We start from the raw sequence: 27,732 nt of genomic DNA, 5'->3' as shown, positions 1-27,732 counted from the left end.
TGTTGGAGGTAGGGACTGGTGGGAAGGTGACTGGATCATGGGGGCAGTTTCTCACAGATGGTTTAGCACAATCCCCCTAGTGCTGTTCTCGTGATAGACTTCTCACAAGATCTGATTGTTTAAAAATGTGTAGCACTGCCAGGCATGGTGGCTCACACCTGTAATCCCAGCACTTTGGAAGGCTGAGGCGGGCAGATCACCTGAGGTCAGGAGTTCAAGACCAGCCTGGCCAACATGGTGAAACCCTGACTCTACTAAAAATATAAAAATTAGTCAGGTATGGTGGCACATGCCTGTAATCCCAGCTACCCGGGAGGTGGAGGTTGCAGTGAGCCTAGATCATGCCACCGCACTCCAGCCTGGGTGACAGAATGAGACTCCATCTCAAAAAAAAAAAAAAAAAGAGTAGCACTTCCCCACTTTCTCTCTTCGTCCTGCTCTGGCCATGTGAGTGCCGTGCTGGCTCCCTGTTTGCCTTCCACCATGACTGCAAGTTTCCTGAGGTCTCCCCAGAAGCCAAGCAGATGCTACCATGCTTCCTATAGAGCCTGCAGAACTGTGAGCCAATTAAACACCTTTTCTTTATAAATTACACAGTCTCAGGCATTTCTTCACAGCAATGCAAGAACAGACCAACACAGTGTGACAGTATGAGAATTCTTCTGTATAATTAAATTAAATGTGATTTTTTTTTCCCTCACCCTAAATGTATGGAAGCCTCTCTGGGATCTTTGTGTTATGTCCCAGGATGTTCATGTGGAAAATCTACGACTTGGTGTTAAAATAGGATAGTTATTGATATAACATTTATGGGGGTAATTTGGGTCATGTTCAATTATTTATGCTATATAATATTCACTTCAAGAATATTGCCCACCTTCTGACGCAATAATTCTACTTCTGTGACCTATACTATAGAAATATCAGAAACACACAAAAATATGTATAAGGAAGTTCATTATAGCATTGTCACTACAAAAAAAAGAATACAATGTGAGTAAATGGCATAACCGTAAAAAGGCATATCATCACTGATCATTTCAAAGAACAAAGGAGAATCATTATAGTCTATTGGAAATTTTAAAAGCTGGGCACAAAACTCTGTGTTTATTTATAATTCTGTAAAAATGTGATATATTTTCAAGTCACAGACAAGTGCAAGAAAATATGCCAGCAAGCAGCATGGTTGTATCTGAACTTGGGGATTATAAGTGATATTCATTATTCTCCTTACTTTTCCACACTTTCTACTATGAGCATGCATTACCTTTTTTTTTTTTTTTTTTTTCTTTTAGACTGAGTCCCGCTCTGTTGTTCAGGCTGGAGTGCAGTGGCACAATCTCTGGTCACTGCAACCTCCACCTCTTGAGCTCAAGTGATTCTCGTGCCTCAACCTCCCCAGTAGCTGGGATTGCAGGCACCTGCCACCACGCATGGCTACTTTTTGTATTTTTAGTAGAGATGGGGTTTCACCATGTTGGCCAGGCTGCTCTTGAATTCCTGACCTCAAGTGATCCACCCGCCTCAGCCTCCCATAGTGCTGGGATTATAGACGTGAGCCACTGTGCCTGGCCACATTACTTTTATAATTAGATGTCCCATAGCCAAAAATATCACTAGAATCAGGATTTTCAAAAGAGCAACACCAGCAGGATATTTTGCAGGGAGTTACCAGTGTCCTCTTCAGTGAAGATAGTTTTTCCAGAAAAGACTTGATTTCCTATCTGTATTTTCCCAGGGTGAAAGTAGGGTCCATCCAGCTTGTTGTCTTTGCAGAGCTTGGTGAGGATTTCGGTGGGTTTGGATGTGTCTCTCCAGGCATTGTATCCTTCTCTGAAAAGTGGAGGGAGAACACACTTTGAGGTCCTCACTTAAAGAACCACCCAGTATGATCTGTGCAGTTTCTTTCAGATTTAACTTGCTATTCTATGTACCTGGGGTTAGGGGTTTTGTTTTCTCTCTTTTCTGGCCAAACACAGCTTGCCTGAAAGGCAAGATTTCTGAGTAGCTTAACAGAAAAATCCTTTGAAGGTAGCTTTTTTTGTTTTTGTTTAAGTAATGTACTTTTCATTTTTTTTAAATTGAAGTGAAATTCACATAACAAAATTGACCATTTAAAAGTTGACCAATTTAGTAGCATTTAGGATATTCACAATGAGGTACAACCATCACCTTTATCTAGTTCCAAAAAGTTTCATCATCCCAAAAGAAAACCCTGTACCCAGAAAGCAGTTACTCCTCTTTCCCACCCCTCAGAGGCTTTGGCAATCACCAATCTCCTTTCTGTCTCTATGCATTTCTTTGCAGGTTATATTTGTTTAGTTTTATTAAGTCCCTAGCAGAACAGCCACTCGGCTGCTGCTTATTCCAAGTTTCAAGGTCTCTGCTTCGTCCCTCCCTTCTCCCTACCCCACCACCCCGCCAAAATCATAGTATATATCCATGTCACAGATACAGTCTTGATGTGTTGTTTCTCTAATCAGTGGTAAGTTTTTAAATGTCCCCAACCTATTCTTTCCTTAAAAACTAGCTGTTTGGTTAAAATTATTAACTTGCAATGCAGCACTCCCTACAAGCCAGGACCAAGATAAGCTTGATGTCTCTGCTCATTGGGACACCAAGTTCATCAGAATTTAAACAAATCAACATGGCTTATAAAATGGAGCTATCAAGTAGTTTTCCCACATTATGCCAGAGAATCCTGAAAAGGTCATCCAAGCCAGTTCCAGAGCCACACACAGGCCTTCCCAGAAATAGGCATGCTTGTCTTGTTTTAAAAACTTTTCAGTGAATAAAGGTTGCAAGTCCCCAGACAACTATACTGCTACCTGGCAGGTCAGCCAGGAAATTCTTCTGAACAAAAGATGCACCATTTGCCTGTGGTTTCCTTCCCCAGTTTCAGAGTGAGAACAGCTAATCACTGTCTGAATGGAATTCTCTCAGGCACTTGGAAAGCTATGTAAATCCCCCAAGAGGCATATGGTTCCACTAGGGACTGAAAACTAAACAGGCTCTCTAGGCTCAGGGAAGAATAGACCAGAAAGAGAGACTGTATGAAATCATTCCACGAAGGATATAGGCGCTCAGAGTCTGTTACGGTGTAAATTGGCACAACCCTCTGGAGGGCCATTGTGACATAGGCTAGGCTAGGCTAGGCTAGGCTATGTATTAAAAGTTCCAAAATGTGCATTCCTGTTAATGGAGCAGTCTACCTTGATGCATAAATATTAAGTCAATTATCAGAGAGGTGTGCAGTGGCTTTTGTATGAAAATATTCATAGCAACAATATTTATAACAGAATAAAGAAAAATACAAATGCCCTAAAATTCAGGAAGGCAAATTGGTTTTACCATCTTATAACGCCTATGATTGAATACTATAGATATATTGAAATAATGATTATAAAGAATATCTAATGACATAAAATGCTTGGGATATAAGGATAAGTACAACAAGCAGGTTACAAAACTGCGTGGATAGTAGAGTCTGGTTAGGGAGAAAATAGCATGGAACATATTGAAAATGAAATACTACACAAGAACTTTTACATGAGTGGAATAATTTGAGAGTTATTTTGTACTTTGTGTTTTCTAATTTCAATGAGTGTGTCATATTTAATAAAAATATTTTTAAAATTATGCCATACTCTTAATTTTTTAAAGCTATCAGCTACAACATGCTTTAAAAAATAAAGCTGGTAGTCTATATTTTAAAATTAAGCAGCATTCAAAATATTTGTAAAAAGTGGGAGTTTGGGGAGGGAGACAGATGAACACCAAATTGAAATTATACACACAAGATCAGGTGAGCAATCACAGTACCTGGTTTTAACATGATATTAAGCAAAGAGGCACTAAAGAGGGTAAGAAAGACAGTCTTGAATTGCCTATGCCACTCCTCCCCCATTCCCTGGCAGTGGCCCTGTAGCATGGAGAGAGGATCTGTGCACTTAGGGAAGGAAGAGCACAATAATTATGGGACTTCAGATTGGAACTCAGTGCTACCCTGTCACAGCAGAAAGAAACACCAGACACAACTCAGAACTCAGCTGGTGCCCATGCAAGGAGCATTTAGACCAGCCCTAGCTACAGGCAAATTGTCCATCCCAGCTGTTGGAACCTGAGTTGAGTTTCAGCAAGCTCCGCCACCGCAGGCTAAAGCACTCTGGGGTCCTAAATAAACATGAAAGACAGTCTTGGCCACAGGGACTGAAATTCCTGTGCAAATCCTACTGCTATGCTGAGCTCAGAGCCAGTGGACTTGGGGTGCACATGACGTAGTGAAATACCAGCTGGGGCAGCCATGGGAGTGCTCACACCACCTCTCCCCTAATCCCAGGCAGCACAGCTCACAGGCCCAGGAGAGACTCCTTCCTTCTGCTTGAGGAGAGGAAGAGCAAAGAGGATTTTGTCTTGCACCTTGAATACCAGCTCAGCTACAGTAAATACAGCACAAGGCAGAGTCTTGAGGCCTCCATTCCAAGCCCCAGCTCCCAGACATTTCTAGACATAACCTGGGCCAGAAGGGAACGTGATGCCTTGAGGGGAAGAACCCAGACATAGCAGGATTTATTTCCTACTGACTAAAGAGCCCTTGGGTTTTGAATAATCAGCAGTGAGAGCCAGGTAGTACTTGCCATGGGCCTTGGGTAAAACTCAGAGCAGTGCTGGCTTCAGGTGTGACCCAGCACATTTTCAGCTATGGTAGTGATAGGAAGAGATTGCTTCTGCTTGACGAAAGGACAGGGAAGAGCAAAGGGGACTTTGTCTTGCAGCTTGGGCACCAGCCTAGCCATCGTGGAGGAGAGAACCAAGTGGGTTCCTGGGGACCCTGATTCTAGACCTTGGCCCCAGATGGCATTTTTGGACCTGCCCTAAGCCAGAGGGCAGCCCACTGCCCTGAAAGGAGAGACACAAGCCAGGCAGCATTTGCCACAAGTGAACACTGGCAGTAGCCAGGCAGTACTCACCATGGGCCTGGGGCAGTGGTGGCCATGGGGAAAGACCCCTCTGCTTGAGGAAAGGGGAAGGACTTTATCTTGTGGTTTGGGTTCCAGTTCAGCCACAGTAGAATAGAGCAGCAGGTAGATTCCTAAGGTTCCTAACTCCAGCCCTTGGCTCCCAGATGGCATCTCCAGACCCATCTGGGGCTAGAGGCCTGGGGGGAAGGACAGAAGCCTGGCTGGATTTGCCACCCATTGACTGAAGAGCCCCTGGGCTTTGAGTGAACACAGGTGGTAGCCAGGCAGCGGTCACTGCAGGCCTTGGGCAAGACCTAGTGCTGCGTTTGTGGCCACATGGGTGTGTGTGTCACCCCTCCCCCAGCTCCAGGCAGCTGAGCACAGAAAGATAAACCCCATTTGTTTGGGGAAAAGAAAGGAGAACAAGAGTCTCTGCCTGTAATCCAGGGAATTCTCCTGGATCTTACCCAAGACCACCCAGGCAATATCTCTACAAGTCTGCAGGAGCCACAGTATTACTGTGCTTAGTGTCCCCTAATGCAGATATGGCTGCAGTGACCAAATATTTAGATTATAATACCCAAGTCCCTTCAAATATTTGGAAAGCCTTCCCAAAAAGGATGGGTACAAACAAGCCCAGACTGCAAAGACTACAATAAATACCTAACTCTTCAATGCCCAGACACTGATGAACATCCACAAGCATCAGGGCCATCCAGGAAAACATTATCTCACCAAAAGAACTAAATAAGGCACCAGTGACCAATCCAGGAGAGACAGAGAGATGTTTCCTTTCATACAGAGAATTCAAAATAGTTGCATTAAGGAAGCTCAGCAAAATTCAAGATAACACAAAGAAGGAATTCAGAATCCTATCGGATAAATTTAACAAAGAGAGTAAAATGATTAAAAGGAATCAAATTCTAGAACTGAAAAATGCAACAGACATACTGAAGAATGCACCAGTCTCTTAACAGCAGAATTAATCAAGCAGAAGAATTAGTGAGCTTGAAGATAGACTATTTGAAAATACACAGTCAGAGGAAACAAACAAAAAAAAAAATGGAAAAGAATGAAGCATGCCTACAAGATCTAGGAAACAGCCTCCAAGAGGCAAATCTAAGAGTTACTGGCCTTAAAGAGGAGGTAGAGAGAGAGAGAGAGAGATCAGAGTAGGAAGTTTATTCAAAGAGATAATAAGAAACCAAGAGAAAGATATCAATATTCAAGTACAAGAAGGTTATAGAACACCAAGCAGATTTAATCCAAATAAGACTACCTCAAGACATTTAATAATCAAACTCCCAAAGGTCAAGGATAACTTAGGGATCCCAAAAGCAGCGAGAGAAAAGAAATAACATACAAAGGAGTTCCAGTATGTCTGGCAGCAGACTTCTCAGTGGAAACAGTATAGGCCAGGAGAGAGTAGCATGACACATTTAAAGTACTGAAGGAAAAAAAACTTTTAGCTTAGAATAGTATATCTAGGAAAAGTATTCTTTAAATATGAAGGAGAAATAAAGACCTTCCCAGACAAACTCTGAGGGATTTCATCAACACCAGACCTGTCCTATAAGAAATGCTAAAAGAAGTTTTTTAATCTGAGAGAAAAAGGATGTTAATGATCAATAAGAAATTATATGAAGGTGGGAAGCTCACTGGTAACACTAAGTACACAGAAAAACACAATGTTATAACACTAAGTGTGGTATATTAGTTATTCATATCTTAAGTGGAAAGATGAACATATGAACCAACCAAAAATAACTACAACAACTTTTAAAGACATAGTATAATAAGATATAAGTAGAAACAACAGAAAGTTAAAAAGCAGGGAGATGAAGTGAAAATATAAAGTTTTCATCAGTTTTATTTTTGCTTGTTTTTTTTTTTTGTTTATGCAGTTAGTGTTATCAGCTTAAAATCATGGGCTATATTATTTTCAAGCCTCATGGTAACTTCAAATAAAAACACATACAACAGATACACAAAAAATAAAAAAGCAAGAAATTAAAACATACCACCAGAGAAAATCACCTTCACTAAAAGGAAGACAAGAAGGAAGAGTAGACAGCAAAAACAATCAAAAAACAAATTTTAAAATGGAAGAATTCCTTACTTAACAATAACATTGAATATAAATGGACTAACCTCTCCAATCAAAAGACACAGAGTGGCCGAATGGATAAAAACACAAGACCCAATAATCCGTTGCCTACAAAAAAACATACTTTACCTATAAAGATACACATAGACTAAAAATAAAGGATTAAAAAAGATCTAACATGCAAATGGAATATAAAAAAGCAGGAGTAGGTATACTGATTATAAAACAACATAGATTTCAAGACAAGAACTATAAAAAGAGGCAAAGAAGGTCATTATATAATGATAAAGGGGTGAATTCAGCAACAGGATATAACAGTTGCATACACACACACCCAACCGTGGAGCACCCAGATATAAAGCAAAGAGCTAAAGAGAGAGAGACACCCCAATACAATAATAGCTGGAGATTTCAACACCCAATTTTCAGCACTGGGCAGGTCATCCAGACAGGACACCAACCAAGAAACATTGGACATAATTGACCCTATAGACCAAATGGACCTGATAGATGTTTACAGAACATTTTATCCAACAGCTGCAGAATACACATTCTTCTCCTTAGCACATGGAACATTCTCAAAGACAGACCACATGTTAGGCCACAAAACAAGTCTTTAAAATTTTTTTTAAATTGAAATTATATTAAGTATCTTCTCTGGCCACAATGGAATAAAACTCAAAATCGATAACAAGAGAATTTTGGAAACTATACAAACACACGGAAATTAAACAATATGCTCCTGAATGGCCAGTGGGACAATGAAGAAATTAAGAAAGAAATTTAGAAATTTCTTGAAACAAATGAAAATGGAAACATACCAACAACACTTATGGGACACAATGAAAGTAGTACTAAGAAGAAAGTTTATAGCAATAAGCACCCACATCAAAAAAGTAGAAAAACTTCAAATAAATAATGTAACAATATATCTTAATGAATTAGAAAATCAAGAGCAAACCAAACCCAAAATTAGTAGAAAAAGAGATAAGATTAACAAAATGAAAAGTTGGTTTTTCAAAAAGATAAACAAAATTGGCAACTCTTTAGCTAGGCTAAGAAAAATGGGAGACCTCCTAAATAAATAAAATTACAGATGATAAAGAAGACATTACAACCAATACTGCAGAAATTCAAATGATTATTAGAGGCTACTAATGATATGTTAGAAATAAATTGGAAAATTTGGAAATTAGCAAATAAATTGGAAAACCTAGAAGAAATGAGTGAATTCCTAGAAACATACAACCTACCAAGATTGAACCATGGAGAAGTTCAAAACCTGAATAGATCAATAACAAGTAATGAAATTGAAGCTGTAATAAAAAGTCTCCTAGCAAAGAAAAGCCCAGGATCCAAAGCTTCACTGCTGATTTTTACCAAACATTTAAAGAAGAACTAATACCAATCTGAAAAACAAAGAAAAAGGATATACTTCCAAAGTCATTTTACAAGGCCAGTATTACCCTGAAACCAAAACCAAAGACACATCACAAAATGAAAACTATAGGCAAATATCCCTGATGAACACTGATGCAAAAGTGTTCAAGAAAAATTTTCAACAAAATACTAGCAAACCAAATTCAACATCATGTTAAAATGATCATTCATCATGATCAGGTGGAATTTATTCCAGGGATGTAATGATCATTTGACATACATAATCAGTCAGTGTGATACATCATTATCAACAGAATGAAGGACACAAACCATATGATCATTTCAACTGACACTTAAAAAGCATTTGATGAAATTCAATATTCCTTCATAATTTAAGAAACCCTCAAAAAACTGAGTATAGAAGGGACACACCTCAACACAATAAAAAACATACACAACAGACCCACAGCTAGGATCATACTGAATGGGGAAAACTGAAAGCCTTTCCTCTAAGATCTGACACAAAACAAGGATGCCCACTTTCACCACTGTTATTCAACATAGAACTGGAAGTCCTAGCTAGAGCAATCAGATAAGACAAAGAAATAAAGGGCATCCAAATTGGAAAGAAAGAAGTTACCCTTGTGGGTAGATAATATGATCTTATATTTGAAAAAAAAATACTAAAGATTCCACAAGAAAACCATTAGAACTGATAAATTCAGTAGAGTTGCAGGATACAAAATCAAGGTACAAAAATCAGTAGCATTTCTGTATGCCAACAGTGAACAATGTGAAAAAGAAATCAAGAAAGTAATCCCATTTACAATAGCTACAAATAAAATACCTAGGAATAAACTTCAGGAGAAAAAAGATCTCTACAATGAAAACTATAAAACATTGGTGCAAGAAATTGAAGAGGATACAAAAAACCACAGACATATTCCATGTTCATGGATTGGAAGAATCAGTACTGTTAAAATGTCCATAGTACCAAAAGCAACCTACAGATTCAGTGAAATCTCTATCAAAGTACCAATGACATTCTTCATAGAAATAGAAAAAACAATCTTACATTTACGTGGGACCACAAAAGACACAGAATAGCCAAAGCTATTCTAAGTGAAAAGAACAGAACTGGAGGAATCACATTACCTGACTTCAAATTATGCTACAGAGCTATAGTAACCAGAAGAGCATGGTATTGGCACAACAACAGACACATAAATCTTTTTTTTTTCTTGTCTTTTTATAGTTCTTGTCTTGAAATCTATGTTTGGAACAGAATAGAGAACCCAGAAATAAATCTATTCATCCACAGTGAACTCATTTTCAACAAAGATGCCAAAAAGATATATCAGAGAAAGGACAGTCTCTTCAATAAATGGTGCTGGGAAAACTGGATATCCATATGCAGAAGAATGAAAGTAGATCCCTATGTCTCATCATATGCAAAAATAAAATCAACATGAATTAAAGACATTAGGTTAAGAAAAATAAACCAGGCACAGAAAGACAAACTTTGCGTGTTCTCACTTAAACACTTGAACTCATGGAGATAGAGAGTGGATGATGGTTAATGAATACAAAAATATAGTTAGATAGAATAAGATACAGTATCTGATAGCACAACAGGGCAACTATAGTCAATAATTTATTGTCTATTTTAAAATAACTAAGAGAGTATAATTTGATGTTTATAATATAAAGAAAGGATAAATATTTGAGGTGATAGATATCCCATTTACCCTGATGTGATTGTTATGCATTATATTCCTGTATCAAAATATGTCATATACCCCATATGTGTGTGTATATAATATATACACACATACACATTTATGTACCCATGAAAATTAAAAATACATTTGAAAAAAGAGTGAAAGTTGGTTCAGTTCTTCCTTCATTTGTAAAATGCAGATAACGCCTCAAAGGGTGGTTCAGAAAACTCAATGAGATACTCCATGTAAAATGCTTTGTTATCGAAAGTACATGAGTGTTATAATTAGCTTGGACGCTGGCATTTGTATTATATTAATTATTCTTCTAGCATTATTCTTCACCAGGGAAACTCTATTTCAAGGCACATCTGACTGAGTGAACACATACATTTAGCTCTTGACTCTTGAAGAACCTGCCCTTGGTTCTCAATCAGAGCTGCCTCCCCAGTCACGATGACTCTCAAATGCACTGAACAGAGTCTCCCCAAGCAAGCTCTGCTGATGTGGAGCCCATTTGAGACATTAAAGCTGAGCCTGGTCTGGCCTTCCTAGAGATGGACAACTGGGATGCAGAGTCTGGAGCCCTAAAGGCTACAACAGCTTCAGAATACCAAGTGTCTCCCAGGGAGAAAGAACTTACATCTCATACTGGCTCTGCAAGCCACAGATGGCTCGGTGTTTGCTGTAGAAGCGGTTCTCCAGGTCGATCTTGGTCTCACCAATAAGGTCATCTGTGCCAATCATGTCATGGTCATAGATCAGGATGGAGAGCAGGGACTCTTTTGGGAATGTGGCTTGGATCTCAAATGACCTGCAGTCCAAGCAGAGACTTCAAGAGTCAGTTAACATTTGGTGACACAGGGAACCATTCCCAGCTTCACTTTTAGCTAGCCCGCTATTCATGTGAACTCATTAAACACTCAGCAACTCAGTTAATACTTAGCAGATATTTGTTTGGTTTAATTTTTCATTGCAGTACAATTTTCAACTCTGTTATCAATTTCAAATGGCCAATAATCTCCCCTTTTCATGGGCCACATCTTGTAGTCTTCAACTAGGGTGACAGCACGATGGAGAGGAAAAACTTTGGATTTTGGTTTCAAACAGGACTGATTTTTAATTTTGGTTTTGAATCTGCAATTTCCTGATTGTAAAACTTTGGGAAAGTTATTTAATTCCTCTTAGCCTCCATATTATAAATGAGTATATATGTCTTCTTTATAATTTAACATGGGGTTTAAATGCAATATTGTTTCTATAAAACATGTATTTTACTTTCAGGCGTTCAACTGGTGCCCAATACATTGCCATTCCCCTTCCCCTCCATTGTTGCTTTATCAACAAGTACTAGCTACATTTATTTTAAATGAAAACCTTATCAAGGATGAACAATTATAAAAACATAGAATTGCAAGACCAAAGCGTTGTCTCTACAAGACTATGAGCCCCTCGAGAATAGGGACCTGCCTTTTTTTTTTTTTTGGTCTCTGCATTGCTGGAGCCTGCACTTGACCTGCAGGAAGTACACACAAAATAAATGTTTCCGTGAACTGTAAGAGATCTCAGAAATCACCATATCCAATCCCTTCATTTTATAGATAAATTGAAATCTAGAGAACACTAGCAACTTGCCCAAGATCATCAATCAGGCCAATCTGAGATAAGTGCCAGGTTCCTAATTCCTAGCTCGGTGCTCCTTCCATGAAACCACACCAACGCAAGGTGTCTCAAGGAACATTAATGCCGTCTGATTTTCTGTGATGATAAATTACCCAATGCTACTGCATTGGGACTGGTACTTGAAAATTAACTGCGTTATAGGGAAATGCCTTCCTGAAAACAAAATCAAGGACACAGCAGTATTCTCCAGCTGTGTAGACTGTCTGCTCTGGTACAGGATGAACTGGGCTGGGAGCGATGGACAAAGAGGAGGGGGAGAAAGGAGAATGCGAGCCCATTGTTTCCCTGCATGTCCACAGGGCTGTCTGGGCTGCTGCCCTCATGGTCAGATCCACTTAACCCTGACACTTACTCCCCAGTGAAGCAGGCACAGCAACTGCAGCATGCCCAAGCCAATTAACCCTCCTCAGAGAGAGAAAAGCAGAGGCGCTGGACAGCTCCAGTGACTGTAACTGACAGAAGTGGCTGTAGCAGGCCAGGGATATGGTTGTGTGGGAAAGAAATCCATATGTCTTCCATCTGAAGGCATAGTATTTCCTGCCTGAGCTCCAAGATTTACATTCTAAACTGTAATTGATACTCTGCAGGTGCATCACAAGGAAGCCTCCAGCCATGTGCCCCTGAGCCATCACCATTACTGTCACTGAAAGGACTTATTGAGGGCTTAACTGCTGCTAGCAACCATGAAGACGACTTAATCACCCTGGCCCATCTCCCCAAGCTGTGGGTCCATATATTAATCTCACCTAAATTTTAAACGGAGCTGTCAATAAAAGTTACCAAAAACAGGGCCGGGAGCGGTGGCTCACGCCTATAATCCCAGCACCTGCCGAGGCAGGTGGATCACTCGAGGCCAGGAGTTCGAGACAAGCCTGGCCAACATGGTGAAACCCTGTCTCTACTAAAAATACAAAAATTAGCCCAGCGTGGTGGCAGGTGTCTGTAGTCCCAGCTACTTGGGAGGCTGAGGCAGGAGAACAGCTTGAACCCAGCAGGTGGAGGTTGCAGTGAGCCAAGATCGCGCCACTGCACTCCAGCCTGGGCGACAAGAGCAAAACTCCATCTTGAAAAAAAAAGTTACCAAAAACAGCCCACTATGGTTGAATTTCCAGTTACCCAGGGAAAAATTAGCCTTATACCAACTTGTGTCAATGAGGTACTATCCCTAGATGCAAGGGTGGTTTGGGAAAACAGAATGCATCATGAAATGGGCCAAAACTGAGACGGTCAAAGCATGAAGAACCTCTGAGCTTCAGAGGAACAATGTTCCATTGTTCATTTGGTCATTCATTCATTCTTTAATTTATTCATTCGTTCATTCAGCATTTATTGTGTGTCTACTATGTGCCAGGCACTGCGATTTTTAAGAGATAAGTAAAACAATTTCTTTCCAGTGGAGAAGGCAAATAAGAATATGGCTAAATCAGGTGGCAGGAGCTCCAACAGAGTTATGGGCAGGGTGTTACTAGTACATCTGTCTGGGGAGGGGTGACAACAGAAGGTTTCACAGGGATGACTCTGGCTGAGCCTTGAATGCAGATGGGAATTCTCCCTGCTCCAGATCTGCAGAACTTCTAATCTTAGCCATTTTCCCAACCAGGTCAAGCTCTCCGATTACACAGACTCAAAGGCCCCTGTACCTCTCCCTTATAGTATTCATCATACAGGCAATTTTATATCTGCCTGCTTTTTCTTTTTTTGTATTCCCTGCCTCCTCCATAAGGGTGTAGGTTCCATGGAAACAGGGTCATGCACCCTTTATACCTCTCCAGTAGCTGGCACATAGTCTGTCACCAAAATGATGACCTGATTGGAAAGAAAAAAACATTTGCAATCTACTCACAGGATGACGGTCAGTTTTCATGTGTCTACTTGACTATAGTCTCCAGTTATTCAATCAAACGCTAATCCAGGTGTTGCTATGGTGGCATTTTGTAGATGTAATTAACATCCACAATTAGTTGACTTTAATTGAAGAAGATTCTCCTTGATAATCTAAGTAGGCTTTAACCAGTAGAAAACACTTAAGAGCAAAAACAATAATCTCATAATAAAGAGCAAAAGCAGTATATATTGCTATGGGTTGAATTGTGTCTCCACCAAAAGACAAGTTGAAGCTCCAGATCCAGCACCTCAAAATCTGACCATATTTGGAAGTGAGGACTTAATAGAGGTAATCAAGATATAGTGAGGTCATTAGGATGGGCTGTAATGCAATATGACTGGTGTCTTTGTAAAGAGGAAAACTTGGCACAGAGACAGATGTGCACAGAGGGAAGATGATGTGGAGAGATGCAGGGAGCAGGCCATGTGGAGATGAAGGCTGATATTGTAGCAATGCATCTACCAGCCAGGGAGCACCAGGGATTGCCAGCAGATCACCAGAAGCTGGGAGGGAGGCAGGGAGGCAGGGAATAGAGGCTCCCTTGCAGCCCACAGAAGGAAGCATCCCAGAACATCATACTTTCAGTATCCCAAACTGTGAGAATGAATTTCTGTTGTTTCGGCCACCCAGTTTATGGTACTTTGTTAAGGAAGCCCTGGGAAATTCTCTCTCTCTCCTCTGCTAGGTCCCTTCCTGTGGTGGAACCCGGATTGATACCCATAGTTCCTGCCACATCACGTCCTCCCTACACTCTGGACTTTGCAGGGCAAAGAACACCCTCCCTACACTCTGGACTTTGCAGGGCAAAGAACACCCATCCCTTCCCACCCCCTCAACACTCCCAAGAGGGTCTTATGCCTTCCCAGGGTCTTCACAGGACTTGCAGCAGCCTATTGTAATCACGCATTTATTTGATGTTCTCTCAATATTCATGGGCACCTTGAAGGTACAGACTGTGGCTTGATCCTCACTGTGTCCCAGCACTTAGCAGTGTGCCTGACACATGGTGGATTCCCAGTAATTGTGAGGAATAAATGAAGTTCTGCAGGTGGACAAGAAAAGAAAAGGCATGTCATGGTGAGGGCATAGCAAGGACAAAGTCCTGCAGATGTGAATGAGTAAGGGGAGGTCGAGCTGGTTTATTAACCCATTAGGATCTCATCATTTTGCTTTATGGTTAATTATCAAGGTGGTGGAGACAATGGCAAACATTCTGGGAAACCATAAGAGCCATGAGGAAGAAACTGTCAAAGCCTACAGACATGCATCATATCAAGATGATGTGGAGATAGGGCCCCATTAAATCCCACTGACAACTGACTGGCATTTTGTTCATCTGGCCACCCACCCACCCATCCATCCATCCATCTGTTCATTCCACAAATGCATATTGAGCACCTGCTCTGTGCCAGGCCCTGTCCTAGGTGCTAGGGATGTGGCATTAACCAGACTAGACTAAGTCCCTGCTCAAATACTTCTTACATTCTAGTGGGGAGATGGGAGATGGCCAATAAACCCATAAACATCTAATCCATGTCAGAGGCTACGAAGAAAGGTAAAGCAACGCAAGATACCAGGGCACCAGGGGTTGGAGGCTGTGACACCCTCACACCGATACTGAGGCACTGAAGTTATGAGGAAGGATTCCGCAGACCCTGGCTCAGGCACAAGAACCCTCTACTCTTCCTGCTGGAACACTGTGGGATTGTGCTGGAAACTTTTGTTTCTAAGTAAAAATTAAACACATATCCAACTAAACATCCACATCTGGAGAGCTTTTGGATGAGGTGCTGCAATGTCAGAGGCAGGAGAGAACATTGACTTCATCGTCCTCTTCTCGTTTGCCATGGCCATATAGCACGGATAGTAAAACAAGTCTAGTTCATGGCACTGTGGTGAAAGTAGCTCATAAAAAGTGCCTGCCAAGCGGTTGTCACACTGAAGCACTAGTTACATAAGTGGCAGGTGATGATAAAGGTCATCACTGGATGAGGGAAGAAAGGGTGTTTCCCCAGCACTGTCATTCTCATTAATCTGGACAGGCAAGATCATTTATTGCCCTCATTTCCTCAGGAGCAATAAAATGTAAGAGGCTAGTGCTGATTAAATGTCAGAGGCTCCAAAGTGATCACAGATGTGTAAATGAATTTAAATGGAGCCAATGGAGATTTTATCCCATGTTCCTGTTTACTCAAGATAAAAGAAATTAAACACACTAAAGATGTATCCATTGCTACAATAATTACTAAGGTGGGGAGCAAGGGAGCTAATGTGTTCTGAGTGTCAATTGTGTGCTGGCATAGGCAATGTGATGTGCTAGGTGCTTTACACATTTAATCATCTAAAGGAATATGAGAGTCAGGTGTCACTGTTGCTGCTTTGCAGGTCAGGAAAACTAGGAACAGAGAGGTTAAGCCATCCGCATAAGGTTGTAGAGCTTGTATGTAGCAGAGTGAAACCCAGGCCACCTTGATTCCAGAGTGAATGACAGACAGGTGCACAAACTCAAACAGGGAACACCAATGCTTAGCACATCATATTGGAGGATCAGTGAGCATGGCAGGATTGCTGTGAGCTGGCAAATGCCTAGTCCCCTTACACAAATGCAATAGCTTTTAACACTTTACAGGAAAACAAAGCACAACTTGAGGACAAAGTTCAACTCTTTGACCTCAGGGGTCACCTCAAATGAACCACAAAATAATATGATAGAAAAATCCCTTTAGTAGGAGACAAAAGACTAAACTTCTGGCCCATTATTCTCCAATTGTGTCATCTGAACTTGAATATGTTTCTTAACCTCCCTAGACCTTGGCTGCCTTGTTTATAAAAAGGAAATCTCTGCTCTGTTCAAAAGCACAAGGCCGAATCCAATGACCCTGCAAGATGCCTATTAAATCTAAAATCCAGAAAATTGTAATTAGAAAGCTGTGGGTATATATTTCTCTACTTAAGTTCACAAAAAAAGAAAAAGAAAAAAATTACAGTAAAGAAAGCTATGGGTAAGAAGATCACCAAGTACCACCAAATTCCTCAGGGGACCATGAAAGAATTCAACCCTGCTCCATGGACGTAGGTTTGGTTGGTTATTACCAAGAGCAGAAGCCAGTATTTAACCTCCTGGAACCATTTCACCCAGGAACACAAACATACACGCACCATCCCCACAGAAACACAGCAGGAGCAAATGCAGAAAGGACAATAAAACACAGCCCAGATGGCCACTGACCTTCCAAATACTGGGTTCAGTTGTTTAGGGATGTATTTATCCCGGTCTTTGATTTCTGTCTTGCCAAGCTTGATCACAATGTAGGGATCTGATTTGCCATCTGGATCAGCTGGACTAAGATTAAATGCCTGGAAAGGAAAAAGAAAATGTCTTTGGTTCAATAGCTCTCAACATTGGTTGTACACTGGGATTACCTTGGTGCTTTCAAAAATGCTAATGCCTGACTTCTGTCTCTAGATAGTCTGATTTAACGGGCCAGGGCTTTGGGCTTTTGAAAAACTCCCTAGATAATTCTAGTGTGCAGCCAAGGTTAAGAGCCACTACTTTAGCATCTACATTTTGCTGCTAAAAAGAAAAATTATTGGCTTTGCCCAAGTGCAACTTTCTCTGGAGTCATCTCCTCAGTGGAAAGAAGCTCTTGGCACAGAAAAATGAGAAAAATGCCGGACCAGGAGGCAGAAGGCATGAGTTTGAGTTCTAGTTCTACAGTCACGCACCGCTTAATGATGTCTTGGTCAAGGACTGACCACATGTACGATGGCAGTCCTATAAAATTATAATGGAGCTGAAAAATTCCTATGATCTAGTGACATATCTGTTGCAGCATTGTAGTGCAACACATTACTCGCATGTTTGTGGTGATGCTATAAACAAACCTACTGTGCTAACAGTCATATAAAAGTATACAATCATGTATAGTATATAATACTTGACAATGACAATAAATAATGATGTTACTGGTTTATGTATTTACTATACTTTTTAGTCTTTAGAGTGTACTTTTTCTATTTATTAAAAAAAGTTAACTGTAAAACATCCATAGGCAGGTCCATCAGAAGGCATCCAGAAAAAGGTGTTATTATAAGTGATGACAGCTCCATGTGTGTTAGTGCCCTTGAAGACCTTCCAGTGGGACAAGATGGGGAGGTAGAACACAGTGATATTGATGATCCTGACCCTGTGTAGGCCTAGGCTAATGTGTGTGTGTTTTAGTTTTTAACAACAAAGTTTAAAAAATAAAACAATTTTAAAATAGAAAAAAGCTAATCGACTAAGGATATCAAGAACATATTTGTGTACAGCTGAACAACGTGTTTGTGTTTTAAGCTAAATGTTGTTTTGACCAGCGTCAAAAGTTAAAAACTTAAAAGTTTATAAAGTAAAAAAGTTATAGTAAGCTAATTTATTATTGAATAAGGAAAAATATGTGTTATAAATTTAGTGTAGCCTAAGTGTACAGTGTTTCTAAACTCTACAGTAGCAGACAGTAACATCCTAGGCCTTCACATTCACTCACCACTCAGTGACTCACCCAGAGCAACTTCCAGTCTGGCAAGCTCCATTCATGGTAAGTGCCCTAGACAGGTGTACCATTTTTTTCAAATCTTTTCTACTGTATTTTTACTGTACCTTTCTGTGTTTAGATACACAAATACCATTGTGTTAAAATTGCCTACAGTAGTCTATACAGTAATGTGCTACACAGGTTTATAGCATAGGAGTGCAATAGGCTATACTATCGTGTAGGAGGCCATACCATCTAGGTTTGTGTAAATACAGTGTGACACTTGCACAGCACTGAAACAGCCTAACAACACATTTCTCAGAACGTATTCCCTTCGTTAAAAGACATATGACTATATTTCTTCTTTTTCTTTTTTTTTCTTTTTAGACAGTATCTTGCTCTGTCACCTAGGCTAAAGTACAGTGGTGCAGTCTTGGCTCACTGCAACTTATGCCTCCCAGGCTCAAGTGATCCTCCCACCTCAGCCTCCCAAGTAGCTGGAACTACAGGCATGAGCCACCACGCCCCACTAATTTTTGTATCAGAGATGGGGTTTCACCATGTTGCCCAGGCTGGTCTCAAACTCCTGAGCTCAAGCAATCTGCCCACCTTGGCCTCCCAAAGTGCTGGGATTACAGGCATGAGCCACTGCACCTGGCCTGACTACGTTTCTAGTGTGTGATATTGGGCAAATCATGTCATCTCTCTGAGATCTATCTGTAAAATCATGGGGTGGACCTGAAGGCCCTTCCCAGAACTAATGGTCTCTGAATCCATGACCCTATGACTCTTGCATTTAGCACTGACCAGTTGAATGATGATCTTTTCTGAGAGTAAAGTCTGATTCTAGACAACCTAGGCCTTAAACTGTCAAAAGCAAATACTTTCTAAGGAAAGGCCAGAGTAGAAGGATGGTAAGAAATGGTATCAAAAAGATGGAGAAACTCTGCAGCAATGAAAGCTGAGAAACAATTCCATATTTAGGACTCTATCCTGTAGATAGAATAAGGTGAGCCTATAAAGCTGTATGTTCAAGGATGTTCACTAGAACACTGTTTAATAGCCAAAAATTATAAGCAACCTATTTGTTGATTACTTGGGAAGAAACACAATGCAAAACAGTCCTTCCCATTTCTTCTTGTCACATCAGCCAATTTTAATTCTTTACAAAGCAGTTATCTCTGACACAAATCCTGTTAATTTATCTGTTCCTTTGTTTATTTTATATCTTCTTAATTCCCACATCACTCTCAACTAGTATGTAATCTCCATGACAGCAATGGCACTGTTTATCTTGTTCATTACTTTACCTCTAGGACATAGAACAGGGTCTTAATATTTGTTGAATAAATGAATACATTTATTCAAGAAAATGCTATACAGCTACTAAAAGGAATGAAGACCTGTACATACTAATCTAGAAAAAAATGGCCAATCTATCTTGTAAAGTAAGGAAAAAAAGAGGTGGGGAAATTTGATTTCTTTCTTTATGCGAGTTTTAAGTAGTATTTTTTTTACTTGTTAGTGTTCTTTTAATTAAAAGGTTTGAGAATCCATTTAATTATTAGTACGAGAGCAAACCACACATAATCAAACTACTAGAAATATCAATGAAAAGTATTGACTGTCCATAACTGTAGTGAATTTACCTAGGACTGCCATCTTCTGACTCCCTGTTTGTTCAAGTCCCTCCTGTTGTCAAGTTCCAGCCCAAGGCCTCCCTCCCCCATGCTACCTCCTGGACAGAAACCTGATCTGTTTATCTGGCCTTTGCCTAGAAGATACTAAACACATAAAAGGTGTGCAGTAGATATTTTCTGAATGAATACATGAAGAAGGAGACGGATCTTTCTCCAATCTCTGTAGTTCACAGAAATTCTTCCCTCTCCTTCCTACTGTTCATACTATTTCTGGATTCCCCAAACTGTATCTTAGAGAACTATAGCTCTGTAAGATTTTCTGTAGGGGGAAAAAAGGTATGAGGCAAAAGTTTAGAAAATGCTGTTCAAGATTACTAAATAGGTTTGTTTGCTTCTGAAATTCTCAGAGCCTTGAATGTGCTAATGAGCTTTGTGAATCTCAAAGCCTGGAGAAGGAAATACATGCTACTTCTCAAATTTATTTGAACATACATTCTGTTTGCTAAGGAGTGCCTGTTTCTCCCAAAACACAAGTGACTTCCTGAACAAAATTTTGAAAAGGTTAGTCTAAAGCATCCTGAGGCATCCTGAGGGTGGTGTTTCATGTTGACTACCCAACATTGTCAGTGACTCTAAGTTCTTCTCATCTTTCCAACTACACTGTGACTTCCCTGAAGGCAGAGACTATGTTCTTTTCATCGCAACATCCCTGGCACATGGTGGTTGTGGTGAAGATGCAGAGGATGATGAAGGAAACCTGAGAACTGCATGATGGAAGAATATTTATTTCTCCCTTAGCATTAAAGGATAATTCATTTTTATTTTATGTTACATTTATGTTTCTTTGAAAGAATGTAGGCAATGGAAGCAAACGGCTGATATAAAATAAGAGCATTATAATAAAATAATACAATTACAAAAACCACATCCAAGGTCAGGAGATTAAAACAAATCCATGAACCATTGGGGTTCATACAGTTGCTTTGATCGAGCATTAAATTTGGCCCTGAGCTTCCTGCTAATGAGGCCGAAAAGTTTCATAATCAAAGTTTTGTGCTGTCATTATCAGAAAGAGGGAAGCTTAGAGGAGTTAACATCTTTCTTGGAAATACATTCAAAGTGAAATTTTCTACTGCAATAGTGCAGAGGCATGGCTGTGAGGAGAATTTCACAGTAACAGCTGCCCTGTTCTGCCTTGGTCCTTCCCCCCATCTTTCCTGTAGTTTCCTGCTTCCCTCCTATTTGGTTCCCTCTCCTGCCGTAGGCAACCATAGGGAGCAGATAAAACTACACAGATGGAACAGTCCTATATGCTCAGAAAAGCCATAACATGTCTGTTTTGCCAGCCTAACTTCATACCCCTATATGTTGAACCCCTAACTCCTAAGGTGACTGTAGTTGGAGACACAGCTTTAGGGAGGTAATTAAGGTTAAATGAGGTCATAGTGGTGCTGCTCTAATATGACAGGGCTAGTGTCTTTATAGGAAGAGGAGGAGATATCAGAGCTCGCACTCTCCCTATATACACGTGCACAGAGGAAAGGCTGTGTGAGGACACAGCAAGAAGGCAGCCATCCACAAACCAGCAAGAGAGGCCTCACAAGACACCAACCCTGGTTGCAACTTGATTATAGACTTATGGCATTCAAAACTGTGGGAAAGTAAATTTCTGTTGTTTAAGCCTCCCAGTCTGCCATATATTTTGTTATGGCAGCCTGAGCAGATAAATACACCCCCTGAGAGCAAACAAGAATGGCTCACCGCGACAATGTATACTCTGATCAGCACTGTGACAGGGTGATTGGGCGGAATCCCTTGCTGGATTCTCAGCTGCCCGCTGTCCTCAGAGCTAGAATCCTGGGGGCTTTTGTAGATGCAGAAGGAGCCCTGGAACCACAAAATGCAACCCATTGAAATGAGATGGTCATATGTCCCACCAAAACCCACAGAGAGCACAGTGCTGGGAAAATGAGCACAGCTTGGGAATTTGCAGGACCTGGTTTGGTGCTAAACTTGCCAGTTGGGTGTCCTTGGGTAATTTATGTAGCCTGCTTGCATCTGAGCTTCTTCATGGTACACCAGTGAATTGGCATTGTACATTAACACCCCCCTCACAGGACTGTTGTATGAAGAACAGAACAGATGGGACATGAAGTGCCTTTTACATGTGGGGTGCTGTGCTAGTGCTTCCCCCATTATCTCATTCAATCCTGCTGCAGTATTCCTATTTCCAGACAGCAACTGAGGCTTAGGGAAGTGAAGCACTTTGTTCCAGATCATGCAGCTGGTTAATACTATAACTAGAATTTGAATCCAGATGGGCAAACTGTAATGCCTGTGCTATTTCCAACATAGCATGCTGCATAGAAAGGGCCCAGCTTGTAGTATGTTTATAGTGAATGCTGGCTACTACTTTGTGATGTTCACACTGTAAGTCTGCCAGATGAAGGGCTTGTGTTGCTTGATTAGTTTAATCGTCCAACTGGTAGGCTTGCATAAATCACACATTTGGTATGCCAGAGGGGAGAGAACAAAGTAAAGTTCAGTGTTCCTTTCAGGTAATGACTCTGTCTCCTTATTTTTCACCAGACTGAGCTCCAATCCACTGGTCACAAACCAAAAATATCTTAAAAGACTGGGGCTAGGTTTTGTGGAGTTCTAGAGAGGGACTTGAGTAAAAATTAAGGATTTTCCCTACACACATCCCACACCACAATTCCATTAACAGAATCGAGTCATACCTGACATTTATGGACAGGGAGAGCCAAATAAAAGGATTAAAAATGGAACCTGCCTTAAATTTTCCTATGACTCGGTCTCCATCAAGACCATGGTCATCTTCCGTAGATTTGCCTCTGAAGAGCTCAAAAGTTTTCACCCAGTCTTCAAAATTGTTGAATTCACTCTCGAGATCACCGTCATATATCTTTAGGGAAAAGGGAGAAGATTGTGCTAAGAGGAAGGAAAGCCCAGGATTGATTTAATGAGAAATGCCAAGACTCTCCAAAACCAGCCTTGATATATGCCCCTTGGGAAAATCTGAGGCCACTGGTAATTTATCTTCAGTAAGATAAGGAACATGGATTGGCTCAGCACTCCTGAAACTACTACTATGAATTTTATGAAATGTTCTGATGAACTTTTAAATTCCAAAAAGTATAGGTAAATTTAAAAAATTGTAATATATAAGTATAGATACAACAAACCTTTTAGAGCTAGTTGATGCCATTGGTTGTTGGATATAGACTATAATACTTTGAGGAGATTCAAATCAATAATGTTCATTAAATATCTACTTCTTAACACATATAAGGCGATGGAATATTTGTTTTTATTGTAATGCATATAGACATGAAGTTTCCAAGTGGAAATTATATATATGCTTTGGAAATGCAAAATTGAGTTGAGTTTTAGGTTTGGTAGTATATATAATTTACTTATTCAACTTTCCTATATAAATTGCTTACCCAAGTTGGTTATCTATATATATAATTTTCACCCTTCAAATTTTCATAGCCATCAATATATCTCTAGCTAATACCCTCTAACTAATGTTAAGATTGGCCTAATGGAGCTGACTTTAGTTGGAGTTAAATCTCCTGTTACCTTGAGTGTGTACACATTTGCATCATGATGACAAGCACCTAGAGATGGGCCAAGGGGAGCTCAAATGCTGTAGATTACTTTGTAAGGTCCACGTTAAACAATAAGTTACGCCCCTTCTCAATATGAGGGTATAGGAAATGGAAAATGAACAAGCTTCCTGTCTTGGCTTAAATGCACATCAAAGTTTACTTCTCTACATCGGTGACAATGAAGACAAAATGTCAAACAAAGGCATGACTAGGGTTGACCAAAGCACTCACAGAACCTCATTGCTGAGCATCCCTCCCCATCAATGGCAGAGATGCCTGTGTCCCCACATACCTGCAAGATGGCCAGGTTGGGGATTCCATCATCTTTGGGTTTCTTCTTGAGCATTTTGTCTTTCTTCTTCTTTGGCCCATCTTCTATATCTACCACTACCTCATCTGGCTTTGCCTCTGTGGATATTCAGCAGAAATTAGATTTCTCATGGCGGTTGAGATGAGAAGGAACAAAGCCAAGCTCTTTCTTTCCTTTTGCTGACATGTCCTATGTTGTGACCCTTCAGAAATAGTAACTTGTGGCCAGGCACGGTGGCTCACACCTGTAATCCCAGCACTTTGGGAGGCTGAGGCGGGCAGATCACAAGGTCAGGAGATCGAGACCATCCTGGCTAACATGGTGAAACCCTGTCTCTATTAAAAATACAAAAAATTAGCCAGGCATGGTGGCGGGCACCTGTAGTCCCAGCTACTCGGGAGGCTGAGGCAGGAGAATAGTGTGAACCTGGGAGGCAGAGCTTGGAGTGAGCCAAGATTGCACCACTGCACTCCAGCCTGGGCGACAGAGCAAGACTCCGTCTCGGAAAAAAAAAAAAAAAAAAAAAGAGTAACTTGTGACCCTTCTTTTAAAAAAGAAATAGTAACTTTTTGCTGTAGGATTGTTACATACAGTCTGTACACTGCCTGACTGCAGGGCACCCCATGCACATATGAATCCAACGTCAGTGGATCCCCTAGGGCTGAGCAATAGGAAGAGGGCAATGGCCCTAATCTATGGGCCAATGGGTTACAGTACATGTAAGAACTCATTAAACTAGGCACAGAGAGAATAAATAATTTGCCCATTCACCCAACTAGCAAAGAACAGACTCAGAACTTGGACTGACTCCAAAGCTTTTTGGAGTCACACTCTCTCAGATCCATTAAGGGAATTGAGATACATCTAGTTCAATATGAGGCTCAAATATCCTAAGGGTCTTGCGCAAAGTTGTTAGGGGGATTACTCAGTAATTTTTTAGCAGCAGGCTCTGCAGGGGAGAAACCACCTGATATGGACTGTAGCTCTGTTATTTTCTAGCTGTGTAATGTTGGACAAATTACTTGACCTCTTTGTACCTCTCTTTCATCATTTGCAAGGTGAAGATACTATTTCCTATGACATGGGGTTGGTCTTAGAATTACATGTGCTAATTAGGAGTGGTCTGAGGAACTGAGCCTGGCTCTAGTTTTTCCACTTCTATCATCGTCAAATGAAACAACATTGGCTGCTTAACGTTACAGTTGTATTTAGGCTGAGACCTACTGTTGGCTTGAATTGAGTTTGTGGTCATTTGAAATCTGACCTTCTGCCAAACAAGATCTATCCAATCCTGTAGACTGAGTTTTGGAACTCACCTCTAATAAAGTTTATCATGTTGATTTTGGCCAGTCATCCAGATTGCTTCTATTTTTATTCTACGGTTTCTACATTAAGACTGTCAACATAGGAACTTGAGCCAAAGGGTCGATTCCAGCACTGAGCTGAATTCAGAAGAACTGAGATCTGGTTCCAGCCCAGCACCAAGAGCTACATGACCACATTTTAAAGTGCTGTCATCTTCCTGAGATTGTTTCTAAACTCGGGAAAGGAGGGAGTTGAGCTCTAATACACCTCCCGTGGCTTCCATTTTACAATTTTCTCGTAACGATGGCCCTATTCTATGGACAAATGTCCCCAGAATAACTGCTTACCTGTATTGCCTTTTTTTCCCTTGGGATTTCTCTCCTTTGCCTTTGAAAAAGGAGACAATATTATTGACACCACAATACTTGATTTATTAATTGACTGCTAACAATTATCTCAGCCCTCTGCATTCCCAGAGACACTATTTTAAAAGAGTATTCAAGCAGTCTGTAAGCAGTCCCCCAAAATGAAGCCGCACTGTAAAGATCTGGGGGTTAAGCCCAATAGGATGCCCTATCCTAAAAAAGAGGTATCCGCACTTCCAAGAAAAGTATGATCAAGCTATAGACATCTTTGTCCCTTATATGCAGTACCCTCTCAGCCACGAGGCAAGCAAATTATCTCCCCAATATTTTTCCACCTCCCTGGAGCATCTCCCTCATCTGCACCATGAGTTGTGTCTGTTGGCGTTTCTGGTCTTTGGGATGGTACCATAGGTTGGGGAGGTTAGCAGAGAAAGGGGAAAGGGCTGAGTTCTCACAGGAAGTGATAGTGTCCATTGCAGCAAAAGGAGGGAGGTTGGAGGCAGGGACTAACATTTGCTTTTTCGGTATGTATCAATATTTGAGAAATAGTCCTAGATGCAACCATAGCCTTTCCAAACTAAAGAAGCAGAAGTGCATTCAATTAAATACAACATCGGAGTAATTTTTCTTCCCTTTTGTACTCAGGGGTAAGAAATCTTACCATATCCAGTTGCTGAGCTTTTGCCGGACTCTCCAGGCCTACTCCCCACTGTCTCTCCAGCTTCATAACTAGATCTGTCTCATTCCATGGACATGAGGCCCTGCTCTTGCTATGTAAACCCACTTATAATACCATTTCCTAAGGCCAAGACCTCTGCCTTTGATAATTTCCCATGTGAACTTAGAATCCTGCTGAAGACTTGGGGTCCTTAGACTAGGGTATCTCCTGAGGCCTCAGTCATTGATGCCCACCTATCCAGAGACCCCATTTCTCCCTGCTGGACCCCCCTGAGTCTGGCTGTGGGGGCAGATCCTCCAGATACCATGCTAGACTGAACATCCTTCCAGTATTTACAGCAGAGCTTATGTCCTAGGGCCAGCTCCAGCCAAAAAGTAGGAATTTTGTAATTCCATATCTCTGGTTCTTCCAGGCTTTTTACCTTTCTGCAGTTAACAGAACCACACCTGAGTAGGGTCTATGTATAGTGGCATTTAAAAGGAGGTTATGTAGGACTTAGTGTAGGAGAAGGTGCTGTGTTTCCTTATTGAGTCTCTTAACTGCCACAGGTAGGGGAGACTCTACCTTCTGGGCTTTCTTCAGGGAGGCATAATACTTAGACCACCAGTCAATCACGTTTTCAGCAGATTCATCTGCTATGGTCCTCTTTCTCCTCTTAGTGGACCTCCGGGAAGGCTTCCTGGGATCCTGGCAAGGGATGAGGGAATGGGTTATTAGTTCAACCTCATTTGGCTGCATGCTGATGGTCAACTGGCTTGTGAGGAAGAAAACATTTAGGTGTCCACTGGAAAACACACAGAGGTATCCACTGGTTTTGTGATAGCAGCTCTCTGTATCACTTCCACAAATGAAAGTTCAAGCATCTATTCATTCATTCATTTAGCATTTATTGAGCATACATGAGATACTGTTTTTGACATTAAGGATGTGTGGAGAATTAGACACAATCCTCTTCTGGATACAGTACAGGAGCTAGGCATGCAACAAATGAGAACTAGACTACATGATGCAATGCAATATAGCAGAAAAGGCATTATCTTCATACTGACCTGGGTTATAAATCATTAAGCAATTAATATAAATGTTGTAATTCTCAGTTTCCTCAACTAGGGACAATAATACCCACAACTGTTCTGAGGATTAAGTACATAATTTAGGCAATTCTTTGGTGTCATTTCTGATTTGAATGGGTACGAGTAAATGACTTCTATCACATAACTGATGGGGTGGCAGGAGAGGGAGTGATAGACGTGTGGCAGAAAGGTGGCATTTGTGGAAGAAGACGGGTGTCCTGCTGGAGCCTATGGATGCAGCACTCATCATGCATTCATCTTCCATTCACTCGCCAAGTCATCTCTTAAGTTGTACTATGACCCAGGCACTCTATTGAGTGCGGGCGTATAGAGATGTTGAAAAATTATCTCTGCTGAGGCTCACAATTTTATGATTAATCTGAGATGAACACTGAATGATGAACACTGAATCCGAGAAGTCAACAGAAAGTCACAGGTGCAATGCTAGGGGAATGCAGCAAACCTGGTAAGGCGTCA

General features: G+C 40.8%; 1 protein-coding gene and 1 long non-coding RNA gene across 2 annotated transcripts in view; one reads left to right on the top strand and one right to left on the bottom strand.

Moving 5' to 3' along the window:
• The window catches only part of FER1L6 (fer-1 like family member 6), a 207,098-nt gene that overhangs the window by 28,590 nt on the left and 150,776 nt on the right, over window positions 1-27,732 (bottom strand). Inside the window, exons 28-35 of the mRNA XM_008973935.4 lie at window positions 26,747-26,869; window positions 25,486-25,525; window positions 23,816-23,931; window positions 22,683-22,814; window positions 21,650-21,775; window positions 16,964-17,091; window positions 10,810-10,980; window positions 1,673-1,833 (exon numbers count right to left, since the gene is read on the bottom strand). Coding sequence (XP_008972183.3) covers window positions 1,673-1,833; window positions 10,810-10,980; window positions 16,964-17,091; window positions 21,650-21,775; window positions 22,683-22,814; window positions 23,816-23,931; window positions 25,486-25,525; window positions 26,747-26,869 — 997 coding nt within the window. The remainder of the gene's footprint in view (window positions 1-1,672; window positions 1,834-10,809; window positions 10,981-16,963; window positions 17,092-21,649; window positions 21,776-22,682; window positions 22,815-23,815; window positions 23,932-25,485; window positions 25,526-26,746; window positions 26,870-27,732) is intronic.
• LOC129392971 (uncharacterized) overlaps window positions 1-27,732 on the top strand; it is a 125,533-nt gene that overhangs the window by 78,206 nt on the left and 19,595 nt on the right. The window lies entirely within an intron of this gene.

Source organism: Pan paniscus, chromosome 7 (assembly GCF_029289425.2).
Source record: "Pan paniscus chromosome 7, NHGRI_mPanPan1-v2.0_pri, whole genome shotgun sequence".
Taxonomy (NCBI): Eukaryota; Metazoa; Chordata; class Mammalia; order Primates; family Hominidae; genus Pan; species Pan paniscus.
Note: the sequence above shows the minus strand (reverse complement) of the source record. Positions and strands in the feature narration are given on the sequence as shown.